The 26,172-nt window shown below is 49.7% G+C and overlaps 1 protein-coding gene across 1 annotated transcript; it reads left to right on the top strand.

The window, feature by feature from the left end:
- Window positions 1–24,302: 24,302 nt before the first annotated feature.
- LOC149330916 (uncharacterized) lies at window positions 24,303–25,780 on the top strand. The gene has a single exon (XM_089559514.1). The coding sequence runs from the start codon at window positions 24,303–24,305 to the stop codon at window positions 25,737–25,739; it is 1,437 nt and encodes a 478-aa protein (XP_089415640.1). The 3' UTR covers window positions 25,740–25,780.
- Window positions 25,781–26,172: the final 392 nt, after the last annotated feature.

Here is a 26,172-nt window from a genome sequence, read left to right as displayed (position 1 = left end):
CGCTTTGGGACGTTAAACCCCGTAAACCAAACCAACCATCACGTGGCTCCACCGTGCGCGCACCGCCTGCTCTCCTCTTTCAATGACAACGTACAGAAGTAGACAGACGGGTTTTTGTTCGCAGCACTGTTTTAGTGGTAACGCATTAAAAAAAAGCAGGCTGAGCTAGCTTCCTACAGTTCAGCTGAGTGCTCCGGCAGCGACTAGGAAATAGAAACCCGTTAATTAGTGCCCGAGAAGGTATTATTAAAAGTTACTAAATTAGCGTGATTATACGATAACTGTTCACTACTGCCCTCAAGGGGCGCATTTGGGCATGGACAGAGATGAAGACCTGGATCAGTGGTGAGCGTGCTCGCCTGCTGAGTGAGTGAGTGAAAACTTTATTGTATCTTTCAAGGGATTCGCGGTTGTGAAGTCTCCGTCGTCTTCTCTGGCGCTGGCGACTTGAGGCTTCTCGTCAGCAAGGGTGGGCCCCTATTCCAAGGCTCCACTGAGTCGTGCTGCATCAGTCGCGTGCTACACTAAGGCCCTTTGGGTCGCGAGCTCGCCGCTGGTGAGCCGACTCTCCCATTGCTCCGCACTCGGGTGTTCGTGTTGGTGGAATGCTTTGTTGCGTTCGCATTCCCACGTGATATGATAAAGTGTAGGTGTGGCATCGCACCAAGGGCAGGTGGCTCTGTATTGTGTCGGGAACATCTTATTAAGTATGTGTAGGTTAGGAAAGGATGGTTTAGAATAACTTTTTGTTGGGCTAGACAGTGCATGTTGTAAGAAAGGAATAGTAGCGCAACCAAGACGAACACAAGAGAAGACCACACAGGACTAGGAAAGGAGTTGGTCTGTAATCTGCGCCAGCCGGTCGCTTCCTCCTTTGTTAGGGCTTTGTGTGGTGGTGGATATCTAATTCTAGCTCCCCTATGCAAGTGCAAGGTCTCTGCGTATCCCCCCTCGCAAGCCTGTAGGCGGAGGTTCACTTCACTTCACTTCACTTTATTTTCCTTAAAGACCCTTTTCCAGGGTGTTACATAAGGGGTGGGGTTTACAAAATGCAGGAATCAGCAGTGCTTGAAAATGATGATGAACATGTTATGGCAGCAATGTTATGGGGAAGGCCGTTCCAGTCAGCTGCTGCACGAGAAAAAAATGAGTTGGCAAAAACTGTGGTACGGCTACGTCGACGCAAAACTTGAAGAGAATGACCGATGCGATGGGACCTCCGTTGTGGAAGTGCGCAAATGTATGGTTCTTGTTTTAGTGGTGAATAAAAGAACTTGTGAAACAGGACAAGACTGGCTATGCGACGGCGACTAGAAAGATTAGCTAGACCTGACTGAGATTTGAGGGATGATATGCTCACGTCGTACGAGTATGAGGAGTGAATGAATCTGATAGCCCTGTTTTGAACAGCTTCGATAGCGTGTGTTAAATATTCTTGATGAGGGCTCCAGATGGGTGATGCGTATTCAAGTTTAGTTCTAACGAATGAGATGTACGCTTGTAGTCTTACGTGTTGTGGGGCTTCCCGTAGGTGACGTTTTAAGAAACCTAGTGTTTTATTAGCAGATGATATCAGGTTAGTCACGTGCAAACGCCAAGATAAATCATTAGAAATGGTGACTCCTAAGTATTTATATGACTGGACGAGGTCAACTGGGGAATTGCAGACTGTGTATTTGAAAACAAGAGGATTTCGACGGCGGTGAAAGGACATGCACTTGCATTTGTTAGAGTTGAGCATCATCATCCACTGGGAGCACCAGTCTTGCACATGGCGCAGGTCTGCCTGAAGGGATTCTTGGTCAGAATGGTTAGTCACTGAGCGATAAATGACGCAATCATCGGCGAACAAGCGGATGTGACAAGAGACATGCTGGGGTAAATCATTAATGTATATGATGAATAACAAAGGACCGAGAACAGAACCCTGTGGGACGCCAGAGGTTACAGGAAGCGGGTTGGAAAGTTCGTTATTAATGACGACGGACTGAGAGCGATGCGTGAGGAAAGCTTTAATCCATGCAATTATGTTCGGATGTAGGTTTAACTGGGAGAGCTTAAGAAGCAAGCGTTGATGAGGTACTTTGTCGAATGCCTTAGCGAAATCTAGGAAAATGGAGTCAGTTTGTAGGTTAGTATCAAGGTTGGCGTGAATATCATGTAGAAAAATGGCTAGTTGAGTTTCGCAGGAGAACCCCTTGCGAAATCCATGCTGTGATGGATGGAAGAAATTATTTGAATCCAAAAATTGCATGATTTGAGAGTAAATGACATGTTCCATGATTTTGCACGGTACACTTGTTAATGAAATGGGGCGATAATTAAGAGGTGAATCAGTACTACCTGATTTGTGGACGGGAACGACCTTCCCCACTTCGCAGTCGTCTGGAATGGTACCTTCGGAGAGTGATTGCGAGAACAATGAACAAAAAATGCTGCAACAGACTGATTTAGTGTTTTTCAGGACCTTTGAATTGATTTCGTCTATGCCGGAGGCCGAGGAATTGTTAATTTTGTCGATTATGCACGAAATTCCATTACTGTTGAAGGTTATCGCGTCCATGCCTGTGGTGATTATAAGAGGCAATCTAAAACACGGTGCTTCGGATTCGTTAGTAAAAACGGAAGAAAACGCAGTGTTAAACGCGTTTGCACATTCGATATCAGTCATCCTTTCACCAGAATTGTTAGTGAGGGTTGGAAGACGTGCTTCCTTCGGGTTTATCAATTTCCAGAACTTCTTGGGGTTATCGGTTATCATTTTTGGCAGATCAACTTCGTAAAATGAACGCTTCGCACTTCTAATCGCCGCCAAGTACGTGTGTTCGGTTTCGTAGTATTTATCCCAAGCCTGCTGGCTTGCTTGACGCTTAGCTGTACGAAATGCGCGTTTTTTCTTATTTTCAAGCTTTTTAAGAGCTTTTGTAAACCAGGGTTTTTGATTATTTTTTCGAAAACTTCGTGTCGGAATATATTTATTGATCAATTCCGAAAACTTATGTTTCAATAGCACCCAGTTGTCGTTTACACTTCTACTATGAAGATCCGTTTGAAACGTCGATAGAAAGTTAGTTAGTTCGGTGTTAATTGCGTCATAGTTTTCCTTATTGTAGAGGCTAATAGTTTTCTGAGTAGTTTGTCTTATTACAGGTGAGAAGTTAAAACTGGCATGGATTACTTTATGATCGCTGATTTCCCTGAGACACGTAATGAATTCTAGGCTGTCTGGATTGGTGGTCAGTATAAGGTCGAGTGTGTTAGCCGTTTCCCCTGCGACACGTGTTGGTTCGGAGATTAGTTGGGTTAAATGAAAATTAAGGCAAACGTCTATAAATTCTTTTGACTCCTCTTGACTGGCTATAGGCTGAGACTGGTTATGCCAGTCGATATTGGGGTAGTTGAAATCCCCAAACAGGAGGATGTGTGCTTTAGGGTGCTTGGAAACCATGTTATTTAAAATATTGTGAAGTTTGCGAGGAAAGTCAGGACTGCTGCGAGGTGGTCTATAACACACACCAAGTAATATTGTCAATGGGGATGCCCGGCACATGATCCATAGAATTTTTAAGTCAGAAGTGACTTCAATGCTAGAACAAGAAAACTGCGCATGGACTGCAATCAGAACTCCTCCCCCCCGAGCATCTTTGCGATCAGCGCGAAAAAGACGAAAATGAGGCAGGTCGAACAATATCTCGGAATCTGTGTTGTCGTTATTCAACCATGTTTCAGTTAGAACGAGCAGATTGCTGCCTGATGTTGTTACAAGATTTGACACGACATCACGTTTCGGCAGGAAGCTGCGAATGTTAGTAAAGATTACCGATAATGGAAAGTTGGCACGAGGAGTAGGCCTGGAAGATCGTGATGACCGGGAAGGATTAGTTGATTGTTACGATATCTCTTGTACAGACTGAGATGATTCATCAAAAATATAGCGTTTTGGGCCAATATGCATCGTTTTGAATCTCAGGGAAAAAGACGCAGACTTTGCCTTGGAAAAAGCCACAAGGTGTTTTCGGCAATTTTGGACACGACGTGAAAAGTCCTCACCGACGCTATAACCGGTATCCTTGAATTTCGGACATTTTGAAAGAACTGATTCCTTAGTTTTGAAGGATATAAATTTAACGATGACCGGGCGTTGCCGGTCTTCAGAGTGGCGTCCGAGGCGATGGGCACGTTCTATATCATTTGCACTTAGCTGGGTGTCGAGGTGTTCGGAGCAGTGACGAATTATTAGGTCCTCGGACTGCGAGTATGTTTCAGAAGGGTTAGTGTCAGGCAAACCATAGAAGATTAGGTTGTTGCGTCGGGAGCGATTTTCCGCGTCGTCAAGGCGATCCTCTAGTACACCAACTAGGCGAGCAGTCTCGGTTGCTGTGGTCTGCATTGCCTCTAGATCTGAACAGAGTGTGGGTAGATTTTCACAGTGGGTTTCTAGAGCACTGAGGCGTACGGTCAAATTAGACATTTTCTGGTCCATTGAGACCCTTAAAGGGGTTGTGAAAAGGAAATGAAGCTGCCCGGTTTTAATTTTTACTGCTTCCATAAACATTAGACATGCTGATTCCGAAATATTTCGACTCAATATTGAGTCTGCATATAATAAAGCCTGTTCGAAATCGCTGCTTTTTTGTGCTCATGAAACGACCATGCGCCGCCGTCGGCTGGCACACGCACTACTCGACGACGTCATTTTAAGATCTTCAGAAACGTACAGATATCTTCAACTTTCGTTTGCCCTAAAATAATAGCTTGATGAGAAATTCCGAAAGTGTAACAAGGTTTTCCAATTATTTGCACGCGTAACTGCACTCTGTTAAACTGCAGTACGTGGTCATACACCAATCACTGACCTGGGACTAGTTTCGATTTCGGTTCTGCTTCTCCATCTTCCTTGGCTTCAGTATCAGCGGCTCGACATAGCCTTGCTTACGTGAACCTATCTGTGGTGTTCTGAAAATACTGAATAAATAAAGATGTTTTCAATCAATCAATCAATATCTAGGTGGTGTTCCTTGTCAGCGGTGGTTTGAGTCAGAGAATCAAGCTGAGCAAGGCCAGCCCATCTCGACGACTCTGTTTACATGAACTCGATACGAACGAGTCAGCTATCGCGGCGCGCATCGGCTCCGCGCTTCTGTTCTTTGCTGCAGAAAAATATATTCCAGAAGCGTGAAGAGGGTTAGGCATAATTTGCAGACGGGGCTGCGAGTCAACCGACCCCTTGCGATAGAGATGAAGACTCGAGTCCACGACCGGGTTCGGAGGTTCACGGTCGGGGCTCCCGCAGGCAGAGGTGTCGCGGGCTCTCGGCATGACTGCTACTTGCCGGGCGCGCGACGTGCCGTTGCGAGAGGCGTAACAACGACTGACAGCAGCTCGCCGCCTGCGCTCAACGCACGCGGCGCGTCGCACTGACAAGGGGCAGAACGCGAGCGCGCAGAGCGCCAGAGTCATAATGACGTGGGGGCGCGTTTCTCGGGGCCGGCCTGTCAGCCTGGATGCTGGCCGCTGGCGTCAGAAAAACACGCTAGTATTATTTGTTCACGCTCATAACAAGCACTGGAATAGATGAATGCCAAAAATGAATCATTTTTTAGGATCGTTGGCTGATGCCGAGTTGCTGGCAGTATTTAATTCGGCGATACAAGCAAATTTCATCCCATGACCGCTTTATTTACTGGCTGGTCGCCGCTCGCATAGCTGGCATTTGCTAGCTCCGCTGGCGTCGCGGAAATCGAGCATATCTTTATTTTATTATGGGACAGGTTCGCAGTTAAAGGGGTGACGAGAGTAGTACCTTTTACAGCGCTGACCAGTTCCGAAGCTCCCTCAGCTGCGGTATCGATAGTATCGATGCAAAACCAGGTACACTGTAAACACAAATAAGCCCAAATAGGAGTATAAATGGCTAGTGTCCGCTTTTAAACTCCTTTTTGAAAATTGCGCAATCGACTTTAAGTTGTAAAAAAGAGGAAATCCTCCTTTTTTACTGCCGTCGCGAAATCGAGGAGTAAAATAAAGCATTTACATGATTTTACTACTTTTCCAAGCAGGAGTATGTCGGCTTCAATACTCCTTCAGGCCCTTTATACACTCCTTAGTGTCTGCCCGCCGCCTAGTGGCAGCTGCCGGTTCGCTGCACTTGCAGGTGACGACGCCGGCTCTGTCGTCGCTGCCTGCTCGCCTCTGCTTTTGCTGCTTCACGCACGTTTGTCATGTTACAAGACACCGGATCGCCGCAACCTCGCGACAGTGCCGCAGACAGTGCCTGTGAAGCCCCCAGTGTATTCGGAGAACGCTTGGTGTTGCATCGCCTGCGACGGCAGTCTGCGAGAGGCTTAGCCAGCCGAGCTCAGCCGAGCCAACATGGCGGTGTGTGACGCGTCGACCTCCCCGAAGCCGCCAGTTTGCCACCCGCTCCTTTGCGCGCTCTTGTCGTGACTTAAGACTGGACATCACCGAGCTTAGCAGCAACGTGCTGCAATGAACGTCTCACTCAAGCCAGCAATATGTGCAGAAGCAGCGGCTAGTCATTCATTGTCTACGCAGCATACAAGTGTTGGCTGCTGCCGTTTCGCCGCGCCGACATGGCGGTGTGTGTGTGACGCACCAGTTTTCTCGACATCGTCGGCCCCTCGTTCTTTCGCTGTATTGCAAGAATACTAAAGACCGGATTATCATCGTCGTGTGTTCTGGTAAGCAGTATTAAACTCTCCTTTGATGCCATAGACGCGCATGCACTTAACGCCGCTCCCTTTTCAGTGTGCGTAGACTTGCTGTGAACCGCGGGTGCGCCGAGATGAAAGACTTAACGAGAACAGCAAAACAGCAAAGGCTTCATTGTGGTCCGGTGGAGCCAACTCAAACAGCAGGCATGAAGTAAGTATCTGAGAAATTTGTTGTTGCATGCGGCTGAAAAAAAGAGTGTGGCACTGCAGTCGTGGCTGTTACGCTAACATGTACAGCTGGAAGTACGGTCAGTTCTTCTAGGGACCAAATTTTCTTCGTGCGTTCACGCCCCATGAATATGGAAAAGCTGTACAGGCAATGACAGGTGAAAATGCACAGCCTTGGGGTCTGTGAATTTTTGTCACGTTATTACGAACAGTGCTGAGAACCCTGCCCTAATCGGTTGTTTCCTTTCCTGTGTTTTAAGAGGGCCTTGTTATGCAAACAATGCAAGCGATTTTATTCTTTTCAGTCATAGCACAGGACATGACGACGGCTTAGCGCTCACGGAGATTAGCTAAACTGTTACGTTTTCCGAGTTGGTGGCATCTTAACGTCGCAGCGATTTTCGGCAGCGGACATGAGGTTTCAACCATACTGAACGCTGCCTTTTCTGGATGGTTAGGCGTCTAGTTCCAAAATGTGGTATCTTGTAAGCTCTTCGCATTTGAAAAATGTTAAAAGAAGTTTCCACTTCGCGTGCAGTTTCCGAACACATTCCATTATGTGAAACTCGTGGAGGCAAGCGTTCCGGTTCAGACTGCTGATCCCAGGAAGGCAGCGAAAGAAAAAGAATAAAGCAGACGCCAGTGTACAAGATCCCCTGCTCGTGCTGGACGTAGTACATTGGCGAAAGCAAGCATTTCCCAGAAAAACTGAAGCAGCACAAAGCGGATGCCAAACAAATGAACAAGGAAGTAAGCGCGGGTTGACAAGACTGACTTCGAGGGAACTATCCTTGCATCAACTGTCTACGATCAGTGACCCGGCGGATGACTAACCGAAGGCTTAAAAAAAAGGCAAGCTGTGACTCACTCGCAGTCACACCTGCTGAAAGAACCAAGATGATTCCGAAACATGTTTTCTTTTTTCATTGGCGTTCTTTCCCGAAAGTATATTCCTTTCCCAGCCAGATAGGCCTGTGTAGAATGTTTTCTTTTGAACCCTGGCCACGAATGTGAGGGCAAAGCTTAACAGAAGACAGGTGGCGGCGGGAGGGTGGGTCTGTTGGTAGCTTTCTATTCCTAACAATGCCTGCTATGTCAGTCACCCTTGCCCTGCCTTTGACCTATACACAGAATGACGACGTCCTGAAAATGCGTAGCTGCGGGCTCTCCCATCAAGGAAATTGCATGTAAGCTTCCGCTGCGTGTATGCAAAGCGCTGTCTTTTGTTTGCATGTTTTGATTTCAGTAATGGGTTCTGATATGGTGCCTGAAAAGCATGAGGGACCTCTGACAAGTAAAAAAAAAATTATATCTCGAGGCCTCTTTCGGTGCAGGAACGCAGCCAAAGGCAGCGCGAATGCGCAAGTGCCTCAGTAAGACCATTTTATTTTTTTCAGTTTTATGCTTTGCGGAAAAAATGTTCCCTATCGATGCTGCTTCTCATTCGCCGTATTGCCTTAACGTTTACGAAAGCGGCTCTCTGGAATTTGTGATTCCCTGAAAACCGCGTTTAGCCGCTGTCATCCGACAGGGTACAGGTATGTATTAGCTAGTTGATTACCTACTATGTTCTACTAGCTAATCTTTAGTCATGAAAAACGTTTAAACTTCAATAATACCTACTTTATTTAAAAGTGCACTCTGAACGGCTTTGGGACGTTGACTTCTACACTTGAAGCACGTCATACTTCAAGCTTAGAGGTGCAATTCCTCTGATGCATTTTTTTTCTAATCTTTCTTTCAGAAGGAGCCTGTATGTTGACAGCGAAGCATTTCAAAGTTCCCTCCTTGCTTTCAAGTGTGGCATGTCTATTTTCATTCCTTTGGGTATTTAAATTATGTACCCAAAGACAGCGTGGGTTAAGGCACTCTTCTTTTCTACAGGGGCCAAGACGTAGGTTCTCTGTAACCGTCGAAAGCAAGCTGCCGAACACATGTCTCAAATGTTTTGTACCCAATAAAATATTGTTTGAAATAAATCACTGTAAGTTCATCGACGCATTCATCCTGGAATATCAAGCTCTAAAATGAGCCTTCCATACGAATACTTTATTTCAAATCGGCTTCCGCATCAAGTGAAGTAATATACTTGTCTGGGAATCATAAATGTAACCCTATAGTAAGAAAAATTTCTCGAAAAATTTTCTGTCAAAACTACTTAAAAGGAACAGGCACGTACTCCTGAAATGTACTATAAAAGTAGCTGCAAAGGAGTATATAATACTTCTATTAATTGCCATGCTAACTCCTTTGTGATCACAACTTTACTCCTAAATAAACTCCCGTCTGCAGAGCGGTAACACTTTACTCCTTCTAGCACTCCGAAAGTACCCCTTCAAGCAGAGGAGTAGACGATATACTCCTATTCTGAGGAGTATAAAAACCCCTTTTCGGGAGTGCGCTACGCGATGAGCCATTTACTCCTATCCGGGTGTTTTTCGGTTTGCAGTGTAGGCTTAGCGACGACCAGGGCCGCCGGCAAGCCACGCATTTCATCGCCCGGCGCGTCCGCAGGCGGCGTCGTTGCCGATAGCTCGGCATGCTGCCACTGCTCGAATATAACAGGCAGCCTTTCTGATAGCATGGCTGTTTTGTTTTTTTCTGGTGTGAATGTGAAATACAGCGAGTCTGCAGGCCGGCCGGCAAACCTGGATCCCGTCCGCTGGCGTCATAAAAATGAGCTAAAGATTTTTCTTCACGTAAATAATAAACTGTGGGAGCAAGAAGTGTGGAAAATAGATCATTTTTGAGGATCGTTGAACAATGCCGAGTTGCTGGAAGAAGCAACAACTGTAATACGAGCAAATTTCTTGCCACAACCGCCGCTCAGCTGCCGCTGCCCGGCCGTTGCGGTCCGGCTTGCGCGCCTGGCGTCCGCTATATAGCTCCACTGCCGAGCGCACCGCAACAATGACCATATTTTTTGTTGTGAGACGATGCTGTTGACAGTAAAGCGATGCCAAAAGCAGGCATTTTATTATAACCCAGGCTACTTCCGAAGCGCTATCACCGCAACTTCGATGCGAAACAGGCCTAGCGACGACCAGGGCAGCCAGAGAGCAGTGCAGTTCGTCGCCCGGCGCGCCCGCGTCCAGCGCCGTTGCCGAAAGCGCGCTACGTGGGCAGGCATGTTTTGTCGCCGTCCGAGTACAGCCCGCAATCTTTCTGATAACATCGCTATTTTGTCTTTTCTGGTGCAAACTTCAGTAGCCAAGCAGCGCGCAGGCGCTGGTGTGCGGTGGCAAAGTGTTACACCGGATGTGGGCCGGGCATGAGTCTAGCGGACTTCTTACACCGTAGTCTAGCGGCGCAAAGATGCTTGCCGCTCCGTGTCCCTGCTTGCAGTAGGCGGCAGTTCGCAAACATCGACTGGTGCGGCGCGCCGGCCAAGTTTTCGCACATGTGTCAGCTTAACAGCTAGCAGACTCCATTCTGAGCATGATTCTGAGCAGACGACGGTGCCACATTCGAGTCAATATGCGTGCTGTAACCTCGGTCAACTATGGCTAAACAGGCCTCGCTAAGCCGCCATGTTGTGTTGACGACAGAAGCCTCTGATTGGCTTCTTAAAATGACGTTTGCTATGAGTTGAGGGGGACGCGCGCTGGGAAACCGAAATTTAGTTTTTTTCGCTATTCAATCAACCCAGACAATGTAACGAACCAAAGTAGACTATAGAATGAAGGGTCAGAATTCCAAATACACACGTCGTTCAAAATTTTCGGAAAACATTTCACGACCCCTTTAAGCCCCTGCACTTCATTCACTAACTCTGCCTGGCTAGAAGACACCTTCTTTAGTTCGCTAAGGATAGTGTCGAGCTTATCGGGGCCAGGGTTGCTCTCAATGTCACCGCACAGCAGCAGAAAAGACCGAACAACATTAAAGCACTCGACACTGATAACAAGGCAACACTGGAGCATTTGACTGCCCTGCTCGGAATGCGTTACCTCGAGCTAGGCTGTCTGCCCTTTCGTTCCCTACTATGCCCGCGTGGCCCGGGATCCAGATTAGGTTATGCCTGGGTTTCTCCTCGGCGGAGGTTACCCCGCTGAGTATGTTAAGGGCTGTTCTGCTGATCCTGCCCCTCGTGTAGTTCCTACACGTCTCCTTCGAGTCCGTCAGTAAGTTGAGAGATCGGCCCGTTCTGTAGCCTTCTGCTGCCGCCAGCGCAACGGCAATCTCTTCGGCCTCCGCTGTGCCGGCGACCTTTGCCGTGGCACACGTGATCATGTTTCCTTCCTTGTTTACCACTACCGTCGCGGCTACGCGTTCTCTCTCGCGCGGATATACGGCAGCGTCTGTGTATACGGTGTTGTCTAACTGGGCTAGCGTTCTCTCCACGTACTCGGCCCTCGCTTTTCGTCTGTTTTCGTGAAGATTGGGGTCCATGTTTTTCGGCAATGGTCCTACGTTAATGGTTTTCCTAAGGTGGTCCGGTACGTCCGCGTATCTGTGTACCAGTCCGCTCGTGTCCCGACCCAACCTTCTTAGCAGCGCTCGTCCCGTGGGGGTGCCTCTGAGTCTCGTGGTTTGCGTTTCCAGCAGAGCTTCGGCGAGCTCGCTGAAGGTGTTGCTGATGCCTAGCTGGAGCAACTTTTCGTTCGACGTGTACTTGGGTAGGTGCAGAGCAGTCCTGTACGCCTTCCTGAGAATGATGTCGGCTTGCTCTCTTTCCGCCTTGGTCGTCGCGTGGTACGGCAGGGAGTACGTGACTCGGCTTACAATTAGGCTGTTAACTAGCTTGAGAGTGTGTTCTTCTCTCATTCCATATCTCTTTTGGGAGACTCTGTTGATCATACGGCCCACCTGCTCTGCCGCCTTACTCAGCAGGCTGATGGTGCGGCTGCATTTCCGGCTTCCTTGCAACCACATGCCCAGGATCCTTATGTTATTTTCCGGGATGTTGTGTCCCTCGAGAACGACCTCCAATGTCGCTTGGGTGGGATGCTTGCCGACCCTGAGGAGTTCCGACTTCTCCGTCGAGCATCTTAGCCCCCTCTCTCTGGTGTAAGTTTCTACGCAAGTTGCCGCTTCCTGTAGTTTTTCTTGCTTCTCCCCGAGTGATCCTTGGGTGACCCATATCGTGATGTCGTCGGCGTACATCGCGTGTTGGATGCCCTGGATCTCCTTGAGCCGTCTTGAAAGTCCAATCATTGCCACGTTGAAGAGGACGGGCGATATGACGGATCCTTGGGGTGTGCCTTTGCACGGCGTGGGGAAGACGTCGCTTCTCAGCTCGCCCAGCCCCACGGTCGCCGTTCTGTCGCTCAGGAGGGCTCTGACGTAATCGTGCGTTCTCTTCCCGCAGTTGGTGTTGTTGATGCCCTCCATGATGGCCGCGTGGCTTACGTTGTCGAAAGCCCCCTTTATGTCGACGGCCATGACGACGTTTTCGCCCGCCTTCGGCATCGCCTCGAGCACTTCCTCCTTGAGTTGGAGCAGCACATCTTGCATAGAGAGGTTGGCTCTGAACCCGTACATGCTGTCCGGGTACCATTGTTCGTTTTCCAGGTGCGACTGGATTCTCTTCGTGATCACTTTCTCGTACAGCTTGCCCAGGCACGACGTTAGAGAAATCGGCCTGACGTTCTCGATCTGGAGCTTCTTGCCTGGCTTCGGAATCATCACGACGACGGCGTGTTTCCACTCCGCCGGCACTCTTCCCTCTTGCCAGAGCTTGCTGAGGTAGGTCGTAACCTGATCTATCGCCTCGTCACTGAGGTTCCTTATTAGCGAGTTCCGGATCTTGTCCGCCCCCGCCGCCGTGTTCTTCGTGGCCGATCTTATCGCTTCGACGACCTCCTCTCTCGTGATGGGTCGGTCCATGGCCGGGTTCTCCTCGCCACGGTATTCTTCTTGGTAGCTCTCGACCTGATCTTTGCCTTAGCACTTGATCCGGACCTCTTCGAGTAGTTGTTCGTCCGTGCCTTCGTATTGGTGCACCAGCCTCTGTATCGACTTGCTGCCTTCGGATTTGTTTTTGCTCGGGTCCATGAGGGCCTTGAGGATCTGCCACGTTCTGGCTGTGCTGAGGGTGCCGTTCAGCGAGTTGCTGAATTGCTGCCACCCCTGCCTGCCCAGCTGCGTCGCGTACTGCTCCGTTTGCTTGGTTATATCGGCAATTTTCCTCTTTAGCTTCCTGTTGAGTTTTTGTCTCTTCCACCGCTTGGTGAGCCCGCGTCTCGCCTCCCATAGGTTGAGGAGCCGCTTGTCCACCTCCGGCGTTTGTTCCGTTCTGTCTACTTCTTTCGTGTATAGGTCTTGGATCTGTCTGAGTTGTTGGCTCCACTCTTCCGCAGAACCGATGTCGCCCTCGAGCTGCTTGCAGTGCGCTCTGAAGGCGTCCCAGTCCGTCAGCCGAGCCGTGCCAATCTTCCTCCTGACGTTGTCCGCCACCGTGCAGATCCTTATTATGTGGTGGTCGCTTCCAAGGTTCTCGAGTAGGTTTTCCCACTCCGCTTGTTTGGCGCCCCTTATGAAGGTTAGGTCGGGACTCGTGTCTGGACTGACGCTGTTCCTCTGCCTAGTCGGTTGATTCTCGTCGGTTAGCAGCTCGCATCCTACGTTTTCTGCCGCCGTGCAGATGCCGCGCCCCTTTTTGTCCTCTCTGTTATAGCCCCATCTCGGACTCAGCAGCCGGCTGAGCCGGCTGCTGAGCCGAGCACCCGGGTTCAAACCCAGCCACACAGCGGCCGCGTTTTGATGGAGGCGAAATGCAGAAAGGCGCCCGTGTGCTGTGCGATTTCAGAGCACGTTAAAGATCCCCAAGGGGTCGAAATTATCCTGAGCGCTCCACAACGACACCACTTTTTTTTGCTGCCGCGGTGGATCAGTGCTTATGGCTCCCGGCTGCTGACGCGAAAAGGGCGGTTCGATCCCGGCCACGGCGGTCGAATTTCGATGGAGGCGGAATTCTAGAGGCCTGTGCGCTGTGCGATGCCAGTGCACATTAAAGAACCCCAGGTGGTCGAAATTTCTGCAGCCCTGGAGCCTAATGAAGCTTGAAACGGGCACGCTACGGCAATACTAAAAAAAAGCGCCAGGAATCGCTAGTGGCGCTATTATAATAGCGTACTAACTGAAAACACAAACCGCCGTTGTCATTTCCAATTAAAAGGCATCGTGAAAAGCACCAAGCACAAATACATGGAGAAGCAATATTTACACAACCCTGAAGGCGTGTCGCTTCTTCCACGGTGTTTCGAGCATTTGCGCTGCTAATCTGAACTCGATCCAAAAAGGCTCACTCTGTATATTAAGGCGAAAGCCTTTTATGGCTCATAGTCGCGGCCAAGGTCACGTCCGGTGTAACGCTGTCTTCCACGAATAACGCGGCAACTAACCAGGATGGTAAGAAGCGAAGGGTAGCATCACACAGAGTGGACGAAGTGTAACCCCGACGCCAAGTTTGATGACTGCAGAGTGATTAGTTAATTAGTTGCTAACAATTATAGCGCAAAAAAAAACAGAAAACAACGAAATGTGTCGATATAGCGCGGACGTCGATATACGTGAATGGTGTGACGTCACATCCACAAAAAATCCTCACAGCATAGTGAAAATTATCACAGAATGGGTGGAAAAACGCCGGATTTGTGTCAACTTGGATTGAAAAATGTGTAATTAAGCGTAAGTAGTACTTAAGATCACCGGAAGATCTAAATTTGGGTAAATACCGCTCAAAAACGAGGGAAAGTGGATGATGACGTCACATCAGACGAAACGACGTCGAAGCAGTGTGATCCTCCGCCAGGCAACAACTGCCGACGTGCTGAGCATGCGCAACGTGACGTCACCGCTTCCTCTCGCCACGCTTTTCTCTGTCGAGAAGTGAATTTAAGCGCGGCAATTTCAAATCAGTGCAGTGAGTCGCAAACGGTTTTCGCCTTCCCGCGCTTAAGAGATATCTAAGTGCCTCCAGCGAATTTTTTGTTGATCTCTGCTATTCTGGCGCATTCATTTCACCTATCTACGTAATTACGCGATTGCTTTCACGCTCCTGAAAGAACCCTAGGTGGTTGAAATTTCCGGAGCCCTTCACTATGGCGTCCCTCATCGCTTTGGGACGTTAAACCCCCATAAACCGAAAGAAAAGAGATTGGAGCTCATCCGTGCCTCCACCGAGCGAGTGCGTCGTGGGAAATGCCGGAATTGTTCTTAGTCTCAGGGGTATACGCCTTCCGTCACTAATACTGCTACTTCTCTTTGCAGAGTTTACCGACTAGTAGACTTCACGCTAAATGTCTTTGGGACATCAGTACTAGTTACTGACCAGTACTAACTGCTAACCAAAAAAATGGCTGGTGGTTTATTATTGCTATAAATAGAAAATAGTGCATGAAAGCACAGTTTTCTGCAGGTGGACATCACCGCCACATACCTGAATGCGCGATTGAGGTGTCCACTGACCCAGGGAGCCAGCTAATGCGCCTTTCCTCTCCTCAAAATCAACGGAGTCTACATTGTTGTCAATGCCAATTTACCCAATGGACGCCGGCCTCCAACTGCCCCAGCTCCGCGTTTCCCCCACAACGTTGTCAACGCCAAAGCACGAAGCGCACACCTCTCAGGCACTATAGCCTCGTAGCTCAAAACGCGATTGAGGTGTCCGCTGACCAAGGGAGCCAGTTATGCGCGTTTCCGTTCCTTTCGTGACTATCTCAGGAGGTTCACGTCCACCTGCGGAATTGAACGTGGTCCACCTGGCCTGCCACGTAGCTCTGTCCTGGATGGAGGCTGTATGTCTGAACATCGTAAAGGATGCGTCAACAACAGAGGACTGCGTCGCAGTGCTACACGTGTACACCAATCTCGGGTAGCATACTGTTGTGACGTCAGAGTGGGCCCTGCTTTCGAAACCGCCGTCGAATAAAAATATTGAGCGCCCCATTTGAACTGCGTGTCTATTATTTGAAAACTATTCAAACACTTGAGAACGCATTCGATTCGTTTCGAATAATTCTGAACACATATTATTTCATTTGTTAAGCCTAACGAATGGGAGGATATTCGATTCGATACTCGAAGATGTCGGATATTCGCGCACCCCTAGATGTTGCAGCGCATGGTTGCTCGCCCCGGTAGGCCCAATGAAGCTGAATTTTATTTATTATTTATTTCCAAATACTGTTGGCCGTGGGGCCGTTACAGTGGTGGGGCGTGACACTTGAGGAGTAACATGGTTCCTTTTGATTATACAAAAATACAAAGTTCATCTTCATCTACACAATCATATTTCTTGTAGCGTGATGTTTCTCTTTTTGTACAGAAGCAGTGTTAATAAGTATTACTTTAAAAACAGTTATTTCTGACAGAAAATGAAAAAGAAAACCATTTCTACATTCCCCTCCTGCCGCTGGTTTTGGGAGGCTTGTACTACCAGCGACAACAAGCCAATTAGCGGAAAGCAATGCGCATTCTCGTCTTACTATTTTTTACTTTTTATGGCTAGGGCTCAAGGCTGTCGCCGTACGCTCCCTCCGCAGTTTTTTTTTTTGTTCCTTCATGCGGGTTTGTAGGCATGTGGCAAAAAAGAAGGCGCTGCAGAAAGAGTTGTGCAGACGACGCGACGCCAAGGCTACGCCCAACCTTCTCCCGTCAGTCAGAACGGTGCACCAATGGAGTGCCTTTAGCGAAAGTAACCCCCATGACGTCAAGGGGGTTGAGAGTAGTGGGGCGGGTACGTTTTTGTTGAAGGAAAGAACGAGCGGGCTTTGATTTGAATTTTTGCAGCTTTTCGGGGGGCGCATGGCTCTAGTATTTTGCAGAGGTTATCTTCGATGCCTCATCTATGCAGTGGGCTTATTTTTCAAAAATGTCCGGAACCTGGTCAGTGGCCCTTTAAAGGGACTATGCAATAAATTAATTAAGGTCACGTAAAGCAGACGAGAGATAGCCATTCCATCACTCGTCAACCCAGCGCAAGAATTTTTGAGCTCACATCAATAACAAAGAAGTTACAGACGATTAAAAATCACGCCCTTCCTCTAAATAAAGAAAATAAAAAATAAAGAACACAGCTCTGGGAACGGGCCCCGCCCATGAAACGTCATTCGCTGACGTTCGTTTGCGATTTCCGGTTGTCGCACCCAGCACCCCAGCAGCAGCGTAGGCAGCGTCTCTCTTCGCCTTTCTGGATTGCGGCGCGTGTCGGATTTCTTTGCTTGTCACTGCAGTCTTGTTTACATGGGGCCCGATGTTGCGGGTCGGGTCGGGGAGCGCCAGATGTCGGGCTGGCCAGCCGGACCCCAGCGCGTTTACATGAACCGGTCTTCTGTGGGGTGGAGATTGTGGCTACCCCTAGCGTCGAGCAAGCAAACCACACGCATGCTAGAGGAGGAGGAACGCCCGGACGAAAAGTTCCCTTTCCCGACTGCTGCTCTTTCCGGTCAGTTGTTCGCCCGTCCACGTGCGCGCTCTCTTCGAGGCCGGTAGCGGCTCGCTTTGATTTCCAATGGGGGTCTCGGCTGCGGGAAAAAAATATCTCCAGACCAGAGAGGAGGCAAGAGAGGAAGAAGGAGAGGTGGCGCTAAGTGGCAGAGTCAACCAACCCCCTGCAGTCGGCCTGGCTCAGCTGGACTACCGGTTCTTGGCCCAAGCCTCCGGCTTTTGTGGGGCGACGACCGCGAATCCTCGGAACCTGAAGGAAGCAGGAACCTTCTCATCCCTCCCTCCTTAATAAAAAAAAAGAAACGCAGGAGCCATAGGCTGCTTGTTGTCGCTTAATAATAGAGCCACTATGGTCGGGAGGCAGGCTGGCGGCGGAGGGCTAGTTGTTGCCTCTCCAAAGCCAGTCGATGCTCAATATCTTATCACACCAGAGCTAAACGGCATGACGACTGCAAGCTGTGCCCGTGCAATCTCCGGAAGCTAATCAAGTGCGGTCATCGGAAGGAGTTTACGAGTTGTCAGAATAGCCAACGAAATGGGACCGTTGATAACTCTGTGGCACTGCAGCCAAAGCTACAGTCGGACACAGCTCAAGAACGCGACGGCTTTACCCCGTCAAAGGACCCCCCGTCTATCCAACGGCGTGGGCAGATTCTCATGACCCTGCTAGCTTGACAGTGCAGTAAGCGGCGCCACAATGGAGAGAAGGGTCTATCCCCGACCACAGAGGGTAGGGATTATCCCCTTTCATCTAACACTCTCTGCTTTGTCACACTAGCAGTGTCACGAGAATCTGCAGAAACAATTGGCTGGAATGGGGTTCTTCGATGGGGAAAAGCCGCTGTGTTCTTGAGTCTTTGTCCCCTTGCCCTTTGTGCCAATCAGGTCGGTCAGTAAACAAGGGTTGTTTCCGCCCGCTCCGGAAAATGAAGCTTCTGCCAATGATTTCTCCCCTGGTGTCTAATCTTGCGCAATTGATAGGGGCGGCTCGCGGGGTTGTTCTCTCATTGAGCACGAAAAAGCAGGAGCATATTTTATATAAACCTGTTAGGTTTGTCACCATGGTCTTGGGGACTAATCTACATAGAATGTTTAGTACTGCTTAGAAGGAAACCGCGCAAAAAGAGGACAAAGACAGGAACGTACAGCACAGGCGGTGACGTACAGTTGTAAGTCAGTGCCTGTGTTGTGCGTTCCTCTCTTTGTCCTGTGTTGACGCTGTTCCATTTTAAGGAATGTTAAACCAACTAGCCAGCAACAACACCCTCGTGGGTGTTTAGCACCTTGGAATCAGTGCGAAAGCAAGGATTTGTGCTAAGTAGAAGACAACGAAGAGCGGACAGTGCCGCGGGACGGAGAGCCCGCGCTAGTCCTTCTGCGAACAGGCAAGGGAACAGACAACGGACTATTTTGCTCGGGTTGCTGCTACCGATCGGATTAGTGCTTATGCACAGATAGCACTGACTGCTGACTCCAGGACAGTATTCGCCCCTGTTAAGCCAAAAGATGCAATTGCTTATCGGCGAGGTGTATGGTGTAACCGCACTCTTCCCTGATGGACACACACACAAATTCTTAAGAATGAACTGGAAAAAAAAAGTATATACGAGCTGCAACGTATAATTTATTGCCACCTTAGTACATGGCGATATCTCTAGAACACACTCCTGCAGAAGGCGACGCAGAAAGAAGCGAAACGACCCAGTAAAGAGATTCTCCGTCTCCTGCTCCGGCATGCACTGCTCATGCTACGCGCTGGACAACAAAGTTTGGTTTGCTTGGTTTATAAGGTTTAACGTCTTAGTGGACGCCTTGGGGTTCGTTAACGCGCGCTGACGTCGCATATGCACGCACGGGCCTCTAGTTTTCCGCCCCCATCGAAATGCGTCCCCGTGGCTGGGTCGAACACGCGTTTTTCGGGTCAGCAGCATAGAGCCGTAACAAAGGCGGCTGTGGACAACAAAATGGCGAAAATCGTGTTCAAACAGTAATGTTATCTGTTTGTCCAGCATACAAGCATTCTTAGTCATAAAAGAAAACCTCTTAACCACTCTGCACAAGAAAAAAAAGAGGCTTTGGTAGGAAGTTGTTTTCGCTTACCCTGGAGGTGTGGGAAGTGGGAAGAAGTGGGACGCGTCGTCTTCCAGACTAGACGTGTTAAGCCCCACCTCGATGGACACTTCCGAGGCGTACGGGCGGAGCGCCTACGCGCACGGGCGTAGGCTGGAGCCTGTCTGCGCATGCGCGAGGCGCGACGCGCGAGCAGGCGCGAGCGGGGCGCAGATATCTGTGCATGTCAGATATCGGCGCCTGCGCACGGGCGCTAGCGCGCGCGTCGGAAGCGGGGTCCGGTTGACAACAATCGGAGGACCGCGGGGCTCTCGAGGACTCTTTTCTTCATAGCTTCGTGTTCCCCGAACTTTTCTTCGCGGTTTAATTCGTCCTTTCAGCGCCCCCCAACCATCTTTTGTTCACGGCTTGACATTCTTTCAGTCGGCTCGGGAGGGGGAGCGAGCCAGCACCAGGAGCATGGAGGTGAATGCCAGTTTTCGACGCCCGTCGCGGCGCGTGCTGGGCGCGCAGGCGCTTCGCGTGTACGCCTGGGAAGTGTCCATCGAGGTTGGGCTTTAGCGATGCATCGATGCCACGGCGCGTTCTAATCACGACGGGCGGCACTGACCACCGGACAACCGTACGCGCAGAACTGCTGACAAGAAGTGGTTGCGGTGCGGAGAGAGAGAGACGACGGGAGACCAACACCAAGGGGAAGGAGTTGGGAATGTTCTCGGTGGAGAGAAGGAAGCTCCACGTGCAAGCGTGGCTTTTTGACAAGGGTGCATGACCGCCGAGGGAGCGAGCTCCTGCTTTCGCCCACTTCTAGGAAAAAGGAAAAGGAGGAGAGAAAGCCATCCGCATCGTACAATGCCTTTCTCTCTGCCAAGGTAGTGTCATGAATGCCTTTCGCTTGCCGGCGGTTGTCACATGAGCCAAAACTTGCTCGCCGGTCGACACTTGCGAACCGCCAGTCCACTGCAAACCTGGCCACATGGTCCAGAGGGTGTGGACACGGTGCGGCAAGCATCGATGCGGCGCTAAAAAATCGCCCCCCCCCCCTGTTCCTCCTTGGTTCAGGGCGGGGGTGGGGTGGGGGGGGGGGGGGGGGGGGGGGGTTCTGTTGCAAGGCGCTTTCGGGTGCCAAATCAGCTTCCCTGCTGACAACGGCATCTCGAGCTCCGCCCACAGCCAGTGCCACACTTGCGCACCATGCAGTAGTGCTTGAGCGCTACTTGGCTTGGTGTGCTTGAAGTTGGCAAAAGAAAAGAAAAAACAGCATTAGAAAAAACGTATTGCCAAGCATGGAATCGGCAAGCCACAGTACAGAATGGCAAAGGATTCCACTCTTTTATGGCCTAAACGAGAGGAGGCCATAACAATCTTGGACGGCGGCCGGCGTCCACGCTTGCAGGCCGGCCCCTAGATGCTCGCCCGTATACGTCAGGTAGATTTCACCTCCATCGAAACTCGACCGCCGCGGCCGGGATCGAACCCGCGTCTTTCGGGTCAGCAGGCGAGCGCCATAACCACTGAGCCGCTGCGGCGGCCTTCGGTATTCAGCTTCATCTGGGGCAGTCAATGTTTCCTAAATTCGCCTACATATGAGTATATTTGGTACCAATAATCACTGTCTGAATTTACGCATAGTTTGTGATACTGCTGGTTTTCCTCCAATTAGTGTCTCATATGAGAGAAGCCAATAGCCACAGAAACTAAGAAACACAGGGGACTTTTTTACATTTATTTATTTTGTGATGTTGATCAATGAAGAATATTACTGAATATGTTACAGCTTAAAGATAATTTATTAGAAAATCCGAAGAAAAAACAACCTCATGCCGCCGGTGGGAACCGAAAAGCGAGAAACAGCAGCTGCGCGGTGGTTCCGCAGACGAGGTTCTAGTTTTTCCGGCAAGCCAGATGGCAAGCCTTAGAGCCAGATGGAATTTTGGATTCACTGGAAAGATAACACACTTAATAATTCAGACATTGCGTCAAATGCATAAGCTTGTTCGCTTGGTACAAACGGACACCAAAAGCCAGAAGGCCAACAAAGGAAGGATCTGAAGCAGTTGTGGGTTCGCCTTGCGGCAAAACATGCCTGTGTGAGTATGTTGGCAGTGCTGGGTGTAGCTTTTATATACTCTTTTTACGGGGATCACCGCTTGCAGCCCTTCCCATGCTCTCAGCCCCTTAGTGAAAAAGAGACGGGGGACGCCCTCTCTAACGATGGACTATCTGAATGCCAGAAACACTGAGAAAGCCAAATTCCTCCTGCCCCATCCACGAAAACCCGCCTGCACTTTTTCCCAAGTATACTTGCTGTTGTTTTCAGTAGCAGTGAGCCTTCCTCAGAAAAACATAGGGCTCAAAATAGAGGACATCCAAGGCGGGAAGGGCTACATAGATGAGATGCGAGTCTAGCTGATAAGATTTCTTTCTAACAATTGTCGCAAAGGGAGATTTAATGCACGCAGAGTTCACAGGAAATGAAGCTGGTCCTAACTTTTCCGTCTTCCTTTAGCCATTCATTGAGTACGAGCGGAAACGCGAATGCCTTTCCTTTCCGTTTCTTTATTCCTCCCTTTTTCATTTTTATGTCACGGGGAGTAGGCTTAACTATGTCGACGTCCATGGCTATAGGACGTCCGTTTCCGAAACGGGCAAAATATGACGCCGTCCACGACTATCGTGGAATCCGTTTCCGAGACGGGCAAACTATGTCGACGTTCATGGATATCATGACGTCCGAAAGACCTTCGCGGAACTCGAACCGACGACCTTCACGGGACTCGAACCCACAATATTGCGGGATTCGACGCCATGACCTTCAATGACTCGAACTCAAGGCCTTTTTGATATCCCTATCATCATCATCACTATACCCACTATCAGTATCACTGTCACTACTACTATCTATCTCTAGCACTGATCCCTATCGGTAGCTATAATTATCACTATCAGTAGCCAGCATTCTCACTACCATAACTATCTCTACCCTCTGTCACTGTCGGCAGCTATCAATATCATCCTTACAACTACCACTATCTATCTTTAGCACTGTTACTAATAATAGATATCGTTATCACTATGTATTACTATTTTTTCCTATTTACTATCATTACATATACATGGCCTGTTCTGAAAGTAGTAGGACTCATTTTTTTAAACAAAATTTATTCAAGAGAATAGTACAAACGATTGCAATTTTTCAAGGTAGCACCCTTCCGCATACACGCTGCTGCCAATGAGTTTTACAGTTTTCGTACGCCTCCAGGAACGCCTGGACCGGAATGCTGTTTAGCTCCCTCGTCACGGCCTGTTGAACCACCTCTACCGATCCGTGATGTTTCCCCTCGAGCGTCGATTTTATTATCGGGAATAGAAAAAAGTCTGGCGGGGCCAAGTCGAAGCTGTAGGAGTGCTGAGGCAGCGTTGCCACCTTGTGCTGGGCAAAAAATAGGGGTCCTCATTCACATGATGAAGAAGATCCTACCGGTTGGCCTTTTCCTCCTCTGACAATACTCCCGGCACCAACTTCGCGCACGCTTTCCTCATGGATAATTTTTCTGTCACGAACTCAAAAACTTGGCTTTGAGGAATGCTCAAGTCATCAGCAATCATTCTGATACTCATTCTACGATCACTGTTAAGTAAATGTTGCACTCGCTACACATTTTCGTTGGTCTTGCTGGTCGAAGGGCGTCTCGAGCGGTCGTCTTCCTCCACTCTTTCCTTACCTTCTCGGAAAAGCTTGTGCCACTCAAAAAACACCTGATCTACCGATGGAAGCGTCACCGTAGGCCTAATTAATCATGTTGTGAGTCTCTTTGCCCGTTTTACCAAGATTTACTAAAAATTTGATCGCGTATCGCTGATCCAGTAAACGCTCGACGATTCAGCGTGACGAGACGTTTCGACAGAGGTTCACAGTACAAGCGACCTCCTGTCTTCAACGGCCGAGAGCCTACTGCCGATTTTCCCCAGCATCCCCAATATCCCCTTTCAACGATCCTGCACGCGCAGACAGCCTCTCGTCCGCCCGTTCGCCCAGGAAAAAACCAGTCCTACTACTTTCACAACAGACCCTGTATATGTAGCATATCAACTGCTACTTGATCAACTTTTACACGGTGTTTTATCACCACACAACTTGTGATTGACAGTTCTTGCGGACAACCTGCGCCTACAACTTCCGTCCACGTCACCCATGCGCCAAGAAAGGGTTTCGCCTTAGGCTTTCCCTCTCAATCTTGTAGGGGGAAATTGCGTTGATGATGATTATTGAAGGATGCTTGACGTCTTGCATATTCGATATTGCTCAATCACGTTGCTAGAGGACACTTCTGGAGAGGTTAACTTTTTGTTAAAATTAATAAAACAAAGAAATATAAAAGCTAATAGAAAACTTATTTACACTTGGCTGGCTCGTAGTTTTACGTGACTAAACCAGCCCTCGGTCCTGCCGAAACAGCTGGTTCTGAACCCAATGTCCTAACCCTCGGTGGGGACGGTAACAAGTCAGGTAACTCTACAAACATCCCCCCAATAAATCTTTGGGGAAAGGAAAACATCATAAATCAACAAGCGTGAACGGACAACACAGCCGATCAATGATTGGGGAAAGAGGATAGCTCATCTCGAGAAACACTGCACAAATATGTATGTACACTTTCCACCATCACGATTTCGGAGGATCCTACCTTCCTCCCGTGAGCTGCGCCAACATTCTCGCTTTCTCACGGTGCAAGATATATCAGCTTCCGGTTGACCCTGGTTCGAAGATAGTCACCTCAAGGCCCATCTGTTTAATATTGTTACTTACAAACTGTTATCAAGCCTGCTGCAATTTCCTGTTGACCGCGCATCAAGCTGTTAACGCGCGCCGCTGTAGACATGGGACAAAAGCTGCTCGACGCGGATCCGCCTCACCGCAAGAACGTGCACAACGGGATGCGACCTGACGTATGCGTTGCCGGATGGAGTTTGACCTCTCCCGTTTTTTTTTTCGGAATCCTCCGCTATACGGCGCCCCCCTATCACGCTGGGCTTCGGCAGGGATGCCCATTGTCTCCCCTCCTCTACCTGCTGTATGTGTGCGGACTGGAAAAGGCACTTCTACAGGCAAACCTGGGATTCGGCCTTAAGTACAGCACCAGAGGAATTGACAACTCCAGCCGACTGCCGGGTCTTGCCTTTGCTGATGACATAGTAATTATGGGAGAAACACCACAATATGTACAGAAAATGCTAGACGTTTGTGCCGTGGAGCTGCGAAGCCTTGGACTCAAGTTCAACCAACGAAAATGCATGGTTGTTCAGCTGGCGGGCGAGGCGACTGATCAGCTGTTGCTAATGCTGAACGAAGAGCCCCTGACAGTCGACACATCGTACAAATACCTGGGCATAAATTTGTGCGCTGAGACTGACATGTTCAGGCTGCACGAGGCCAAGGTCCGTCAGTCTGCTCTCCGAGCGCAATGCATCCTCAGACGTCGGTGCCTGTGGGGGTGCCATCAGTACACTATGGTCCGCGACCTCTGGAAGCTCGCGCACGTACCAGGACTCACGTTCGCCAACGCGGTGGTCTGCCTCCCATCAGCCCCCAGGAATTGGCTAGAGCGCAGACAGATAGAGGTCGGCCGCACTGCAGTCGGTTGTCATGGACGGGTGGCCAATGCAGCCATCCAAGGCGACCTTGGATGGTCTAGTTTTGAGGCAAGGGAGGCATGCAGCAAGCTAGAGTACCGCGGTCGACTCCAGTTCATGAGCCGCGACCGATGGGCTAGGCGGGTCTTTGAATATCTCGCTGCGACATGCCTACGCACTACATGGGTGAAGCGCCTCCACCGGATAGAAGGCAAGTATGGCCTTTTCCAGACACCCATAAATGCCGAATCAGCAACGGCGTGGAAACAGGAGGCAAGGAGACGGGTCCAAGAACGGGAGAATAAGCAGTGGCTGCAGGCGCTCGCTGAAAAACCGACACTGGCTGTGTACCGCGAGTGCAAGAACAGCATCGGACCCGAAAAGATCTTTGACAACGGCGTTGGTAGCACACTGCTGTTTGAGGCCCGGGCCGGAGCGCTGCGGACACTGGTGTACCGCCGTCGCTTCGATGCAACATCAGAAGCACAGGCAGCACCATGCCGAGCGTGTGGCGATGTGGAGGAGACCATCGAGCACCTGGTGATGTCGTGCCAGAGACTCCATCCGATGCCGACAGAGGGCACCACATTCCCTCAGGCGCTCGGCTTTCACGATCCTGCGGTGGACGACGAGGGAGACAACTCCAAGCACAAGAGCGAGGGTGTGCTGCGAACCAAGCGTCGACTGACTCTTTGGTGGCGCACTGTGTCTAACCGCGCGAAACCGCAGAGTCGGATGTGAACGCGGTCGATGAGCGAACTCCTTGCTTTGAACTTTGCGTTTTTTTTCTCTCCTTTCTTGTGCGCTTTCATCTCGTTTTTTTTGTGTGTTTTTTTGTTTTTTGGTCTGGGTGCTCACTTTAGTGGTGCCCGCCCGTTACAAAGGGTACGGCCTCAAGTATCTATCTATCTATCTAGCGAGTGTGACTCACCGCCTTCTCTGCAGTTTTGCAGAGGGCAGAAGAAAAAAACGCGATGGGCATTCCATATCGCGAACCCGGACAATGCACAGCACCGCGAACTTCGCTCCCCTCCTTTTGCTTCGGCACGGCCACCGATGCTCAACCCACTCAAATTTGCCAGCAATGTGGGTACCACGTGCGCACGCAAACGCTGCTGGCTGGAGTATGTCGTCTGACCCACCCACACTGGTGAGGGTTCGTCGCAGCGCCGCA

Source organism: Amblyomma mixtum, chromosome 9 (assembly GCF_055824585.1).
Source record: "Amblyomma mixtum isolate Tamu chromosome 9, ASM5582458v1, whole genome shotgun sequence".
Lineage (NCBI taxonomy): Eukaryota > Metazoa > Arthropoda > Arachnida > Ixodida > Ixodidae > Amblyomma > Amblyomma mixtum.
Note: the sequence above shows the minus strand (reverse complement) of the source record. Positions and strands in the feature narration are given on the sequence as shown.

Excerpts from the sequence above, each read along its gene's own strand:
- LOC149330916 (XM_089559514.1), top strand. The coding sequence starts at position 24,303 with ATGCGACCTGACGTATGCGTTGCCGGATGGAGTTTGACCTCTCCCGTT.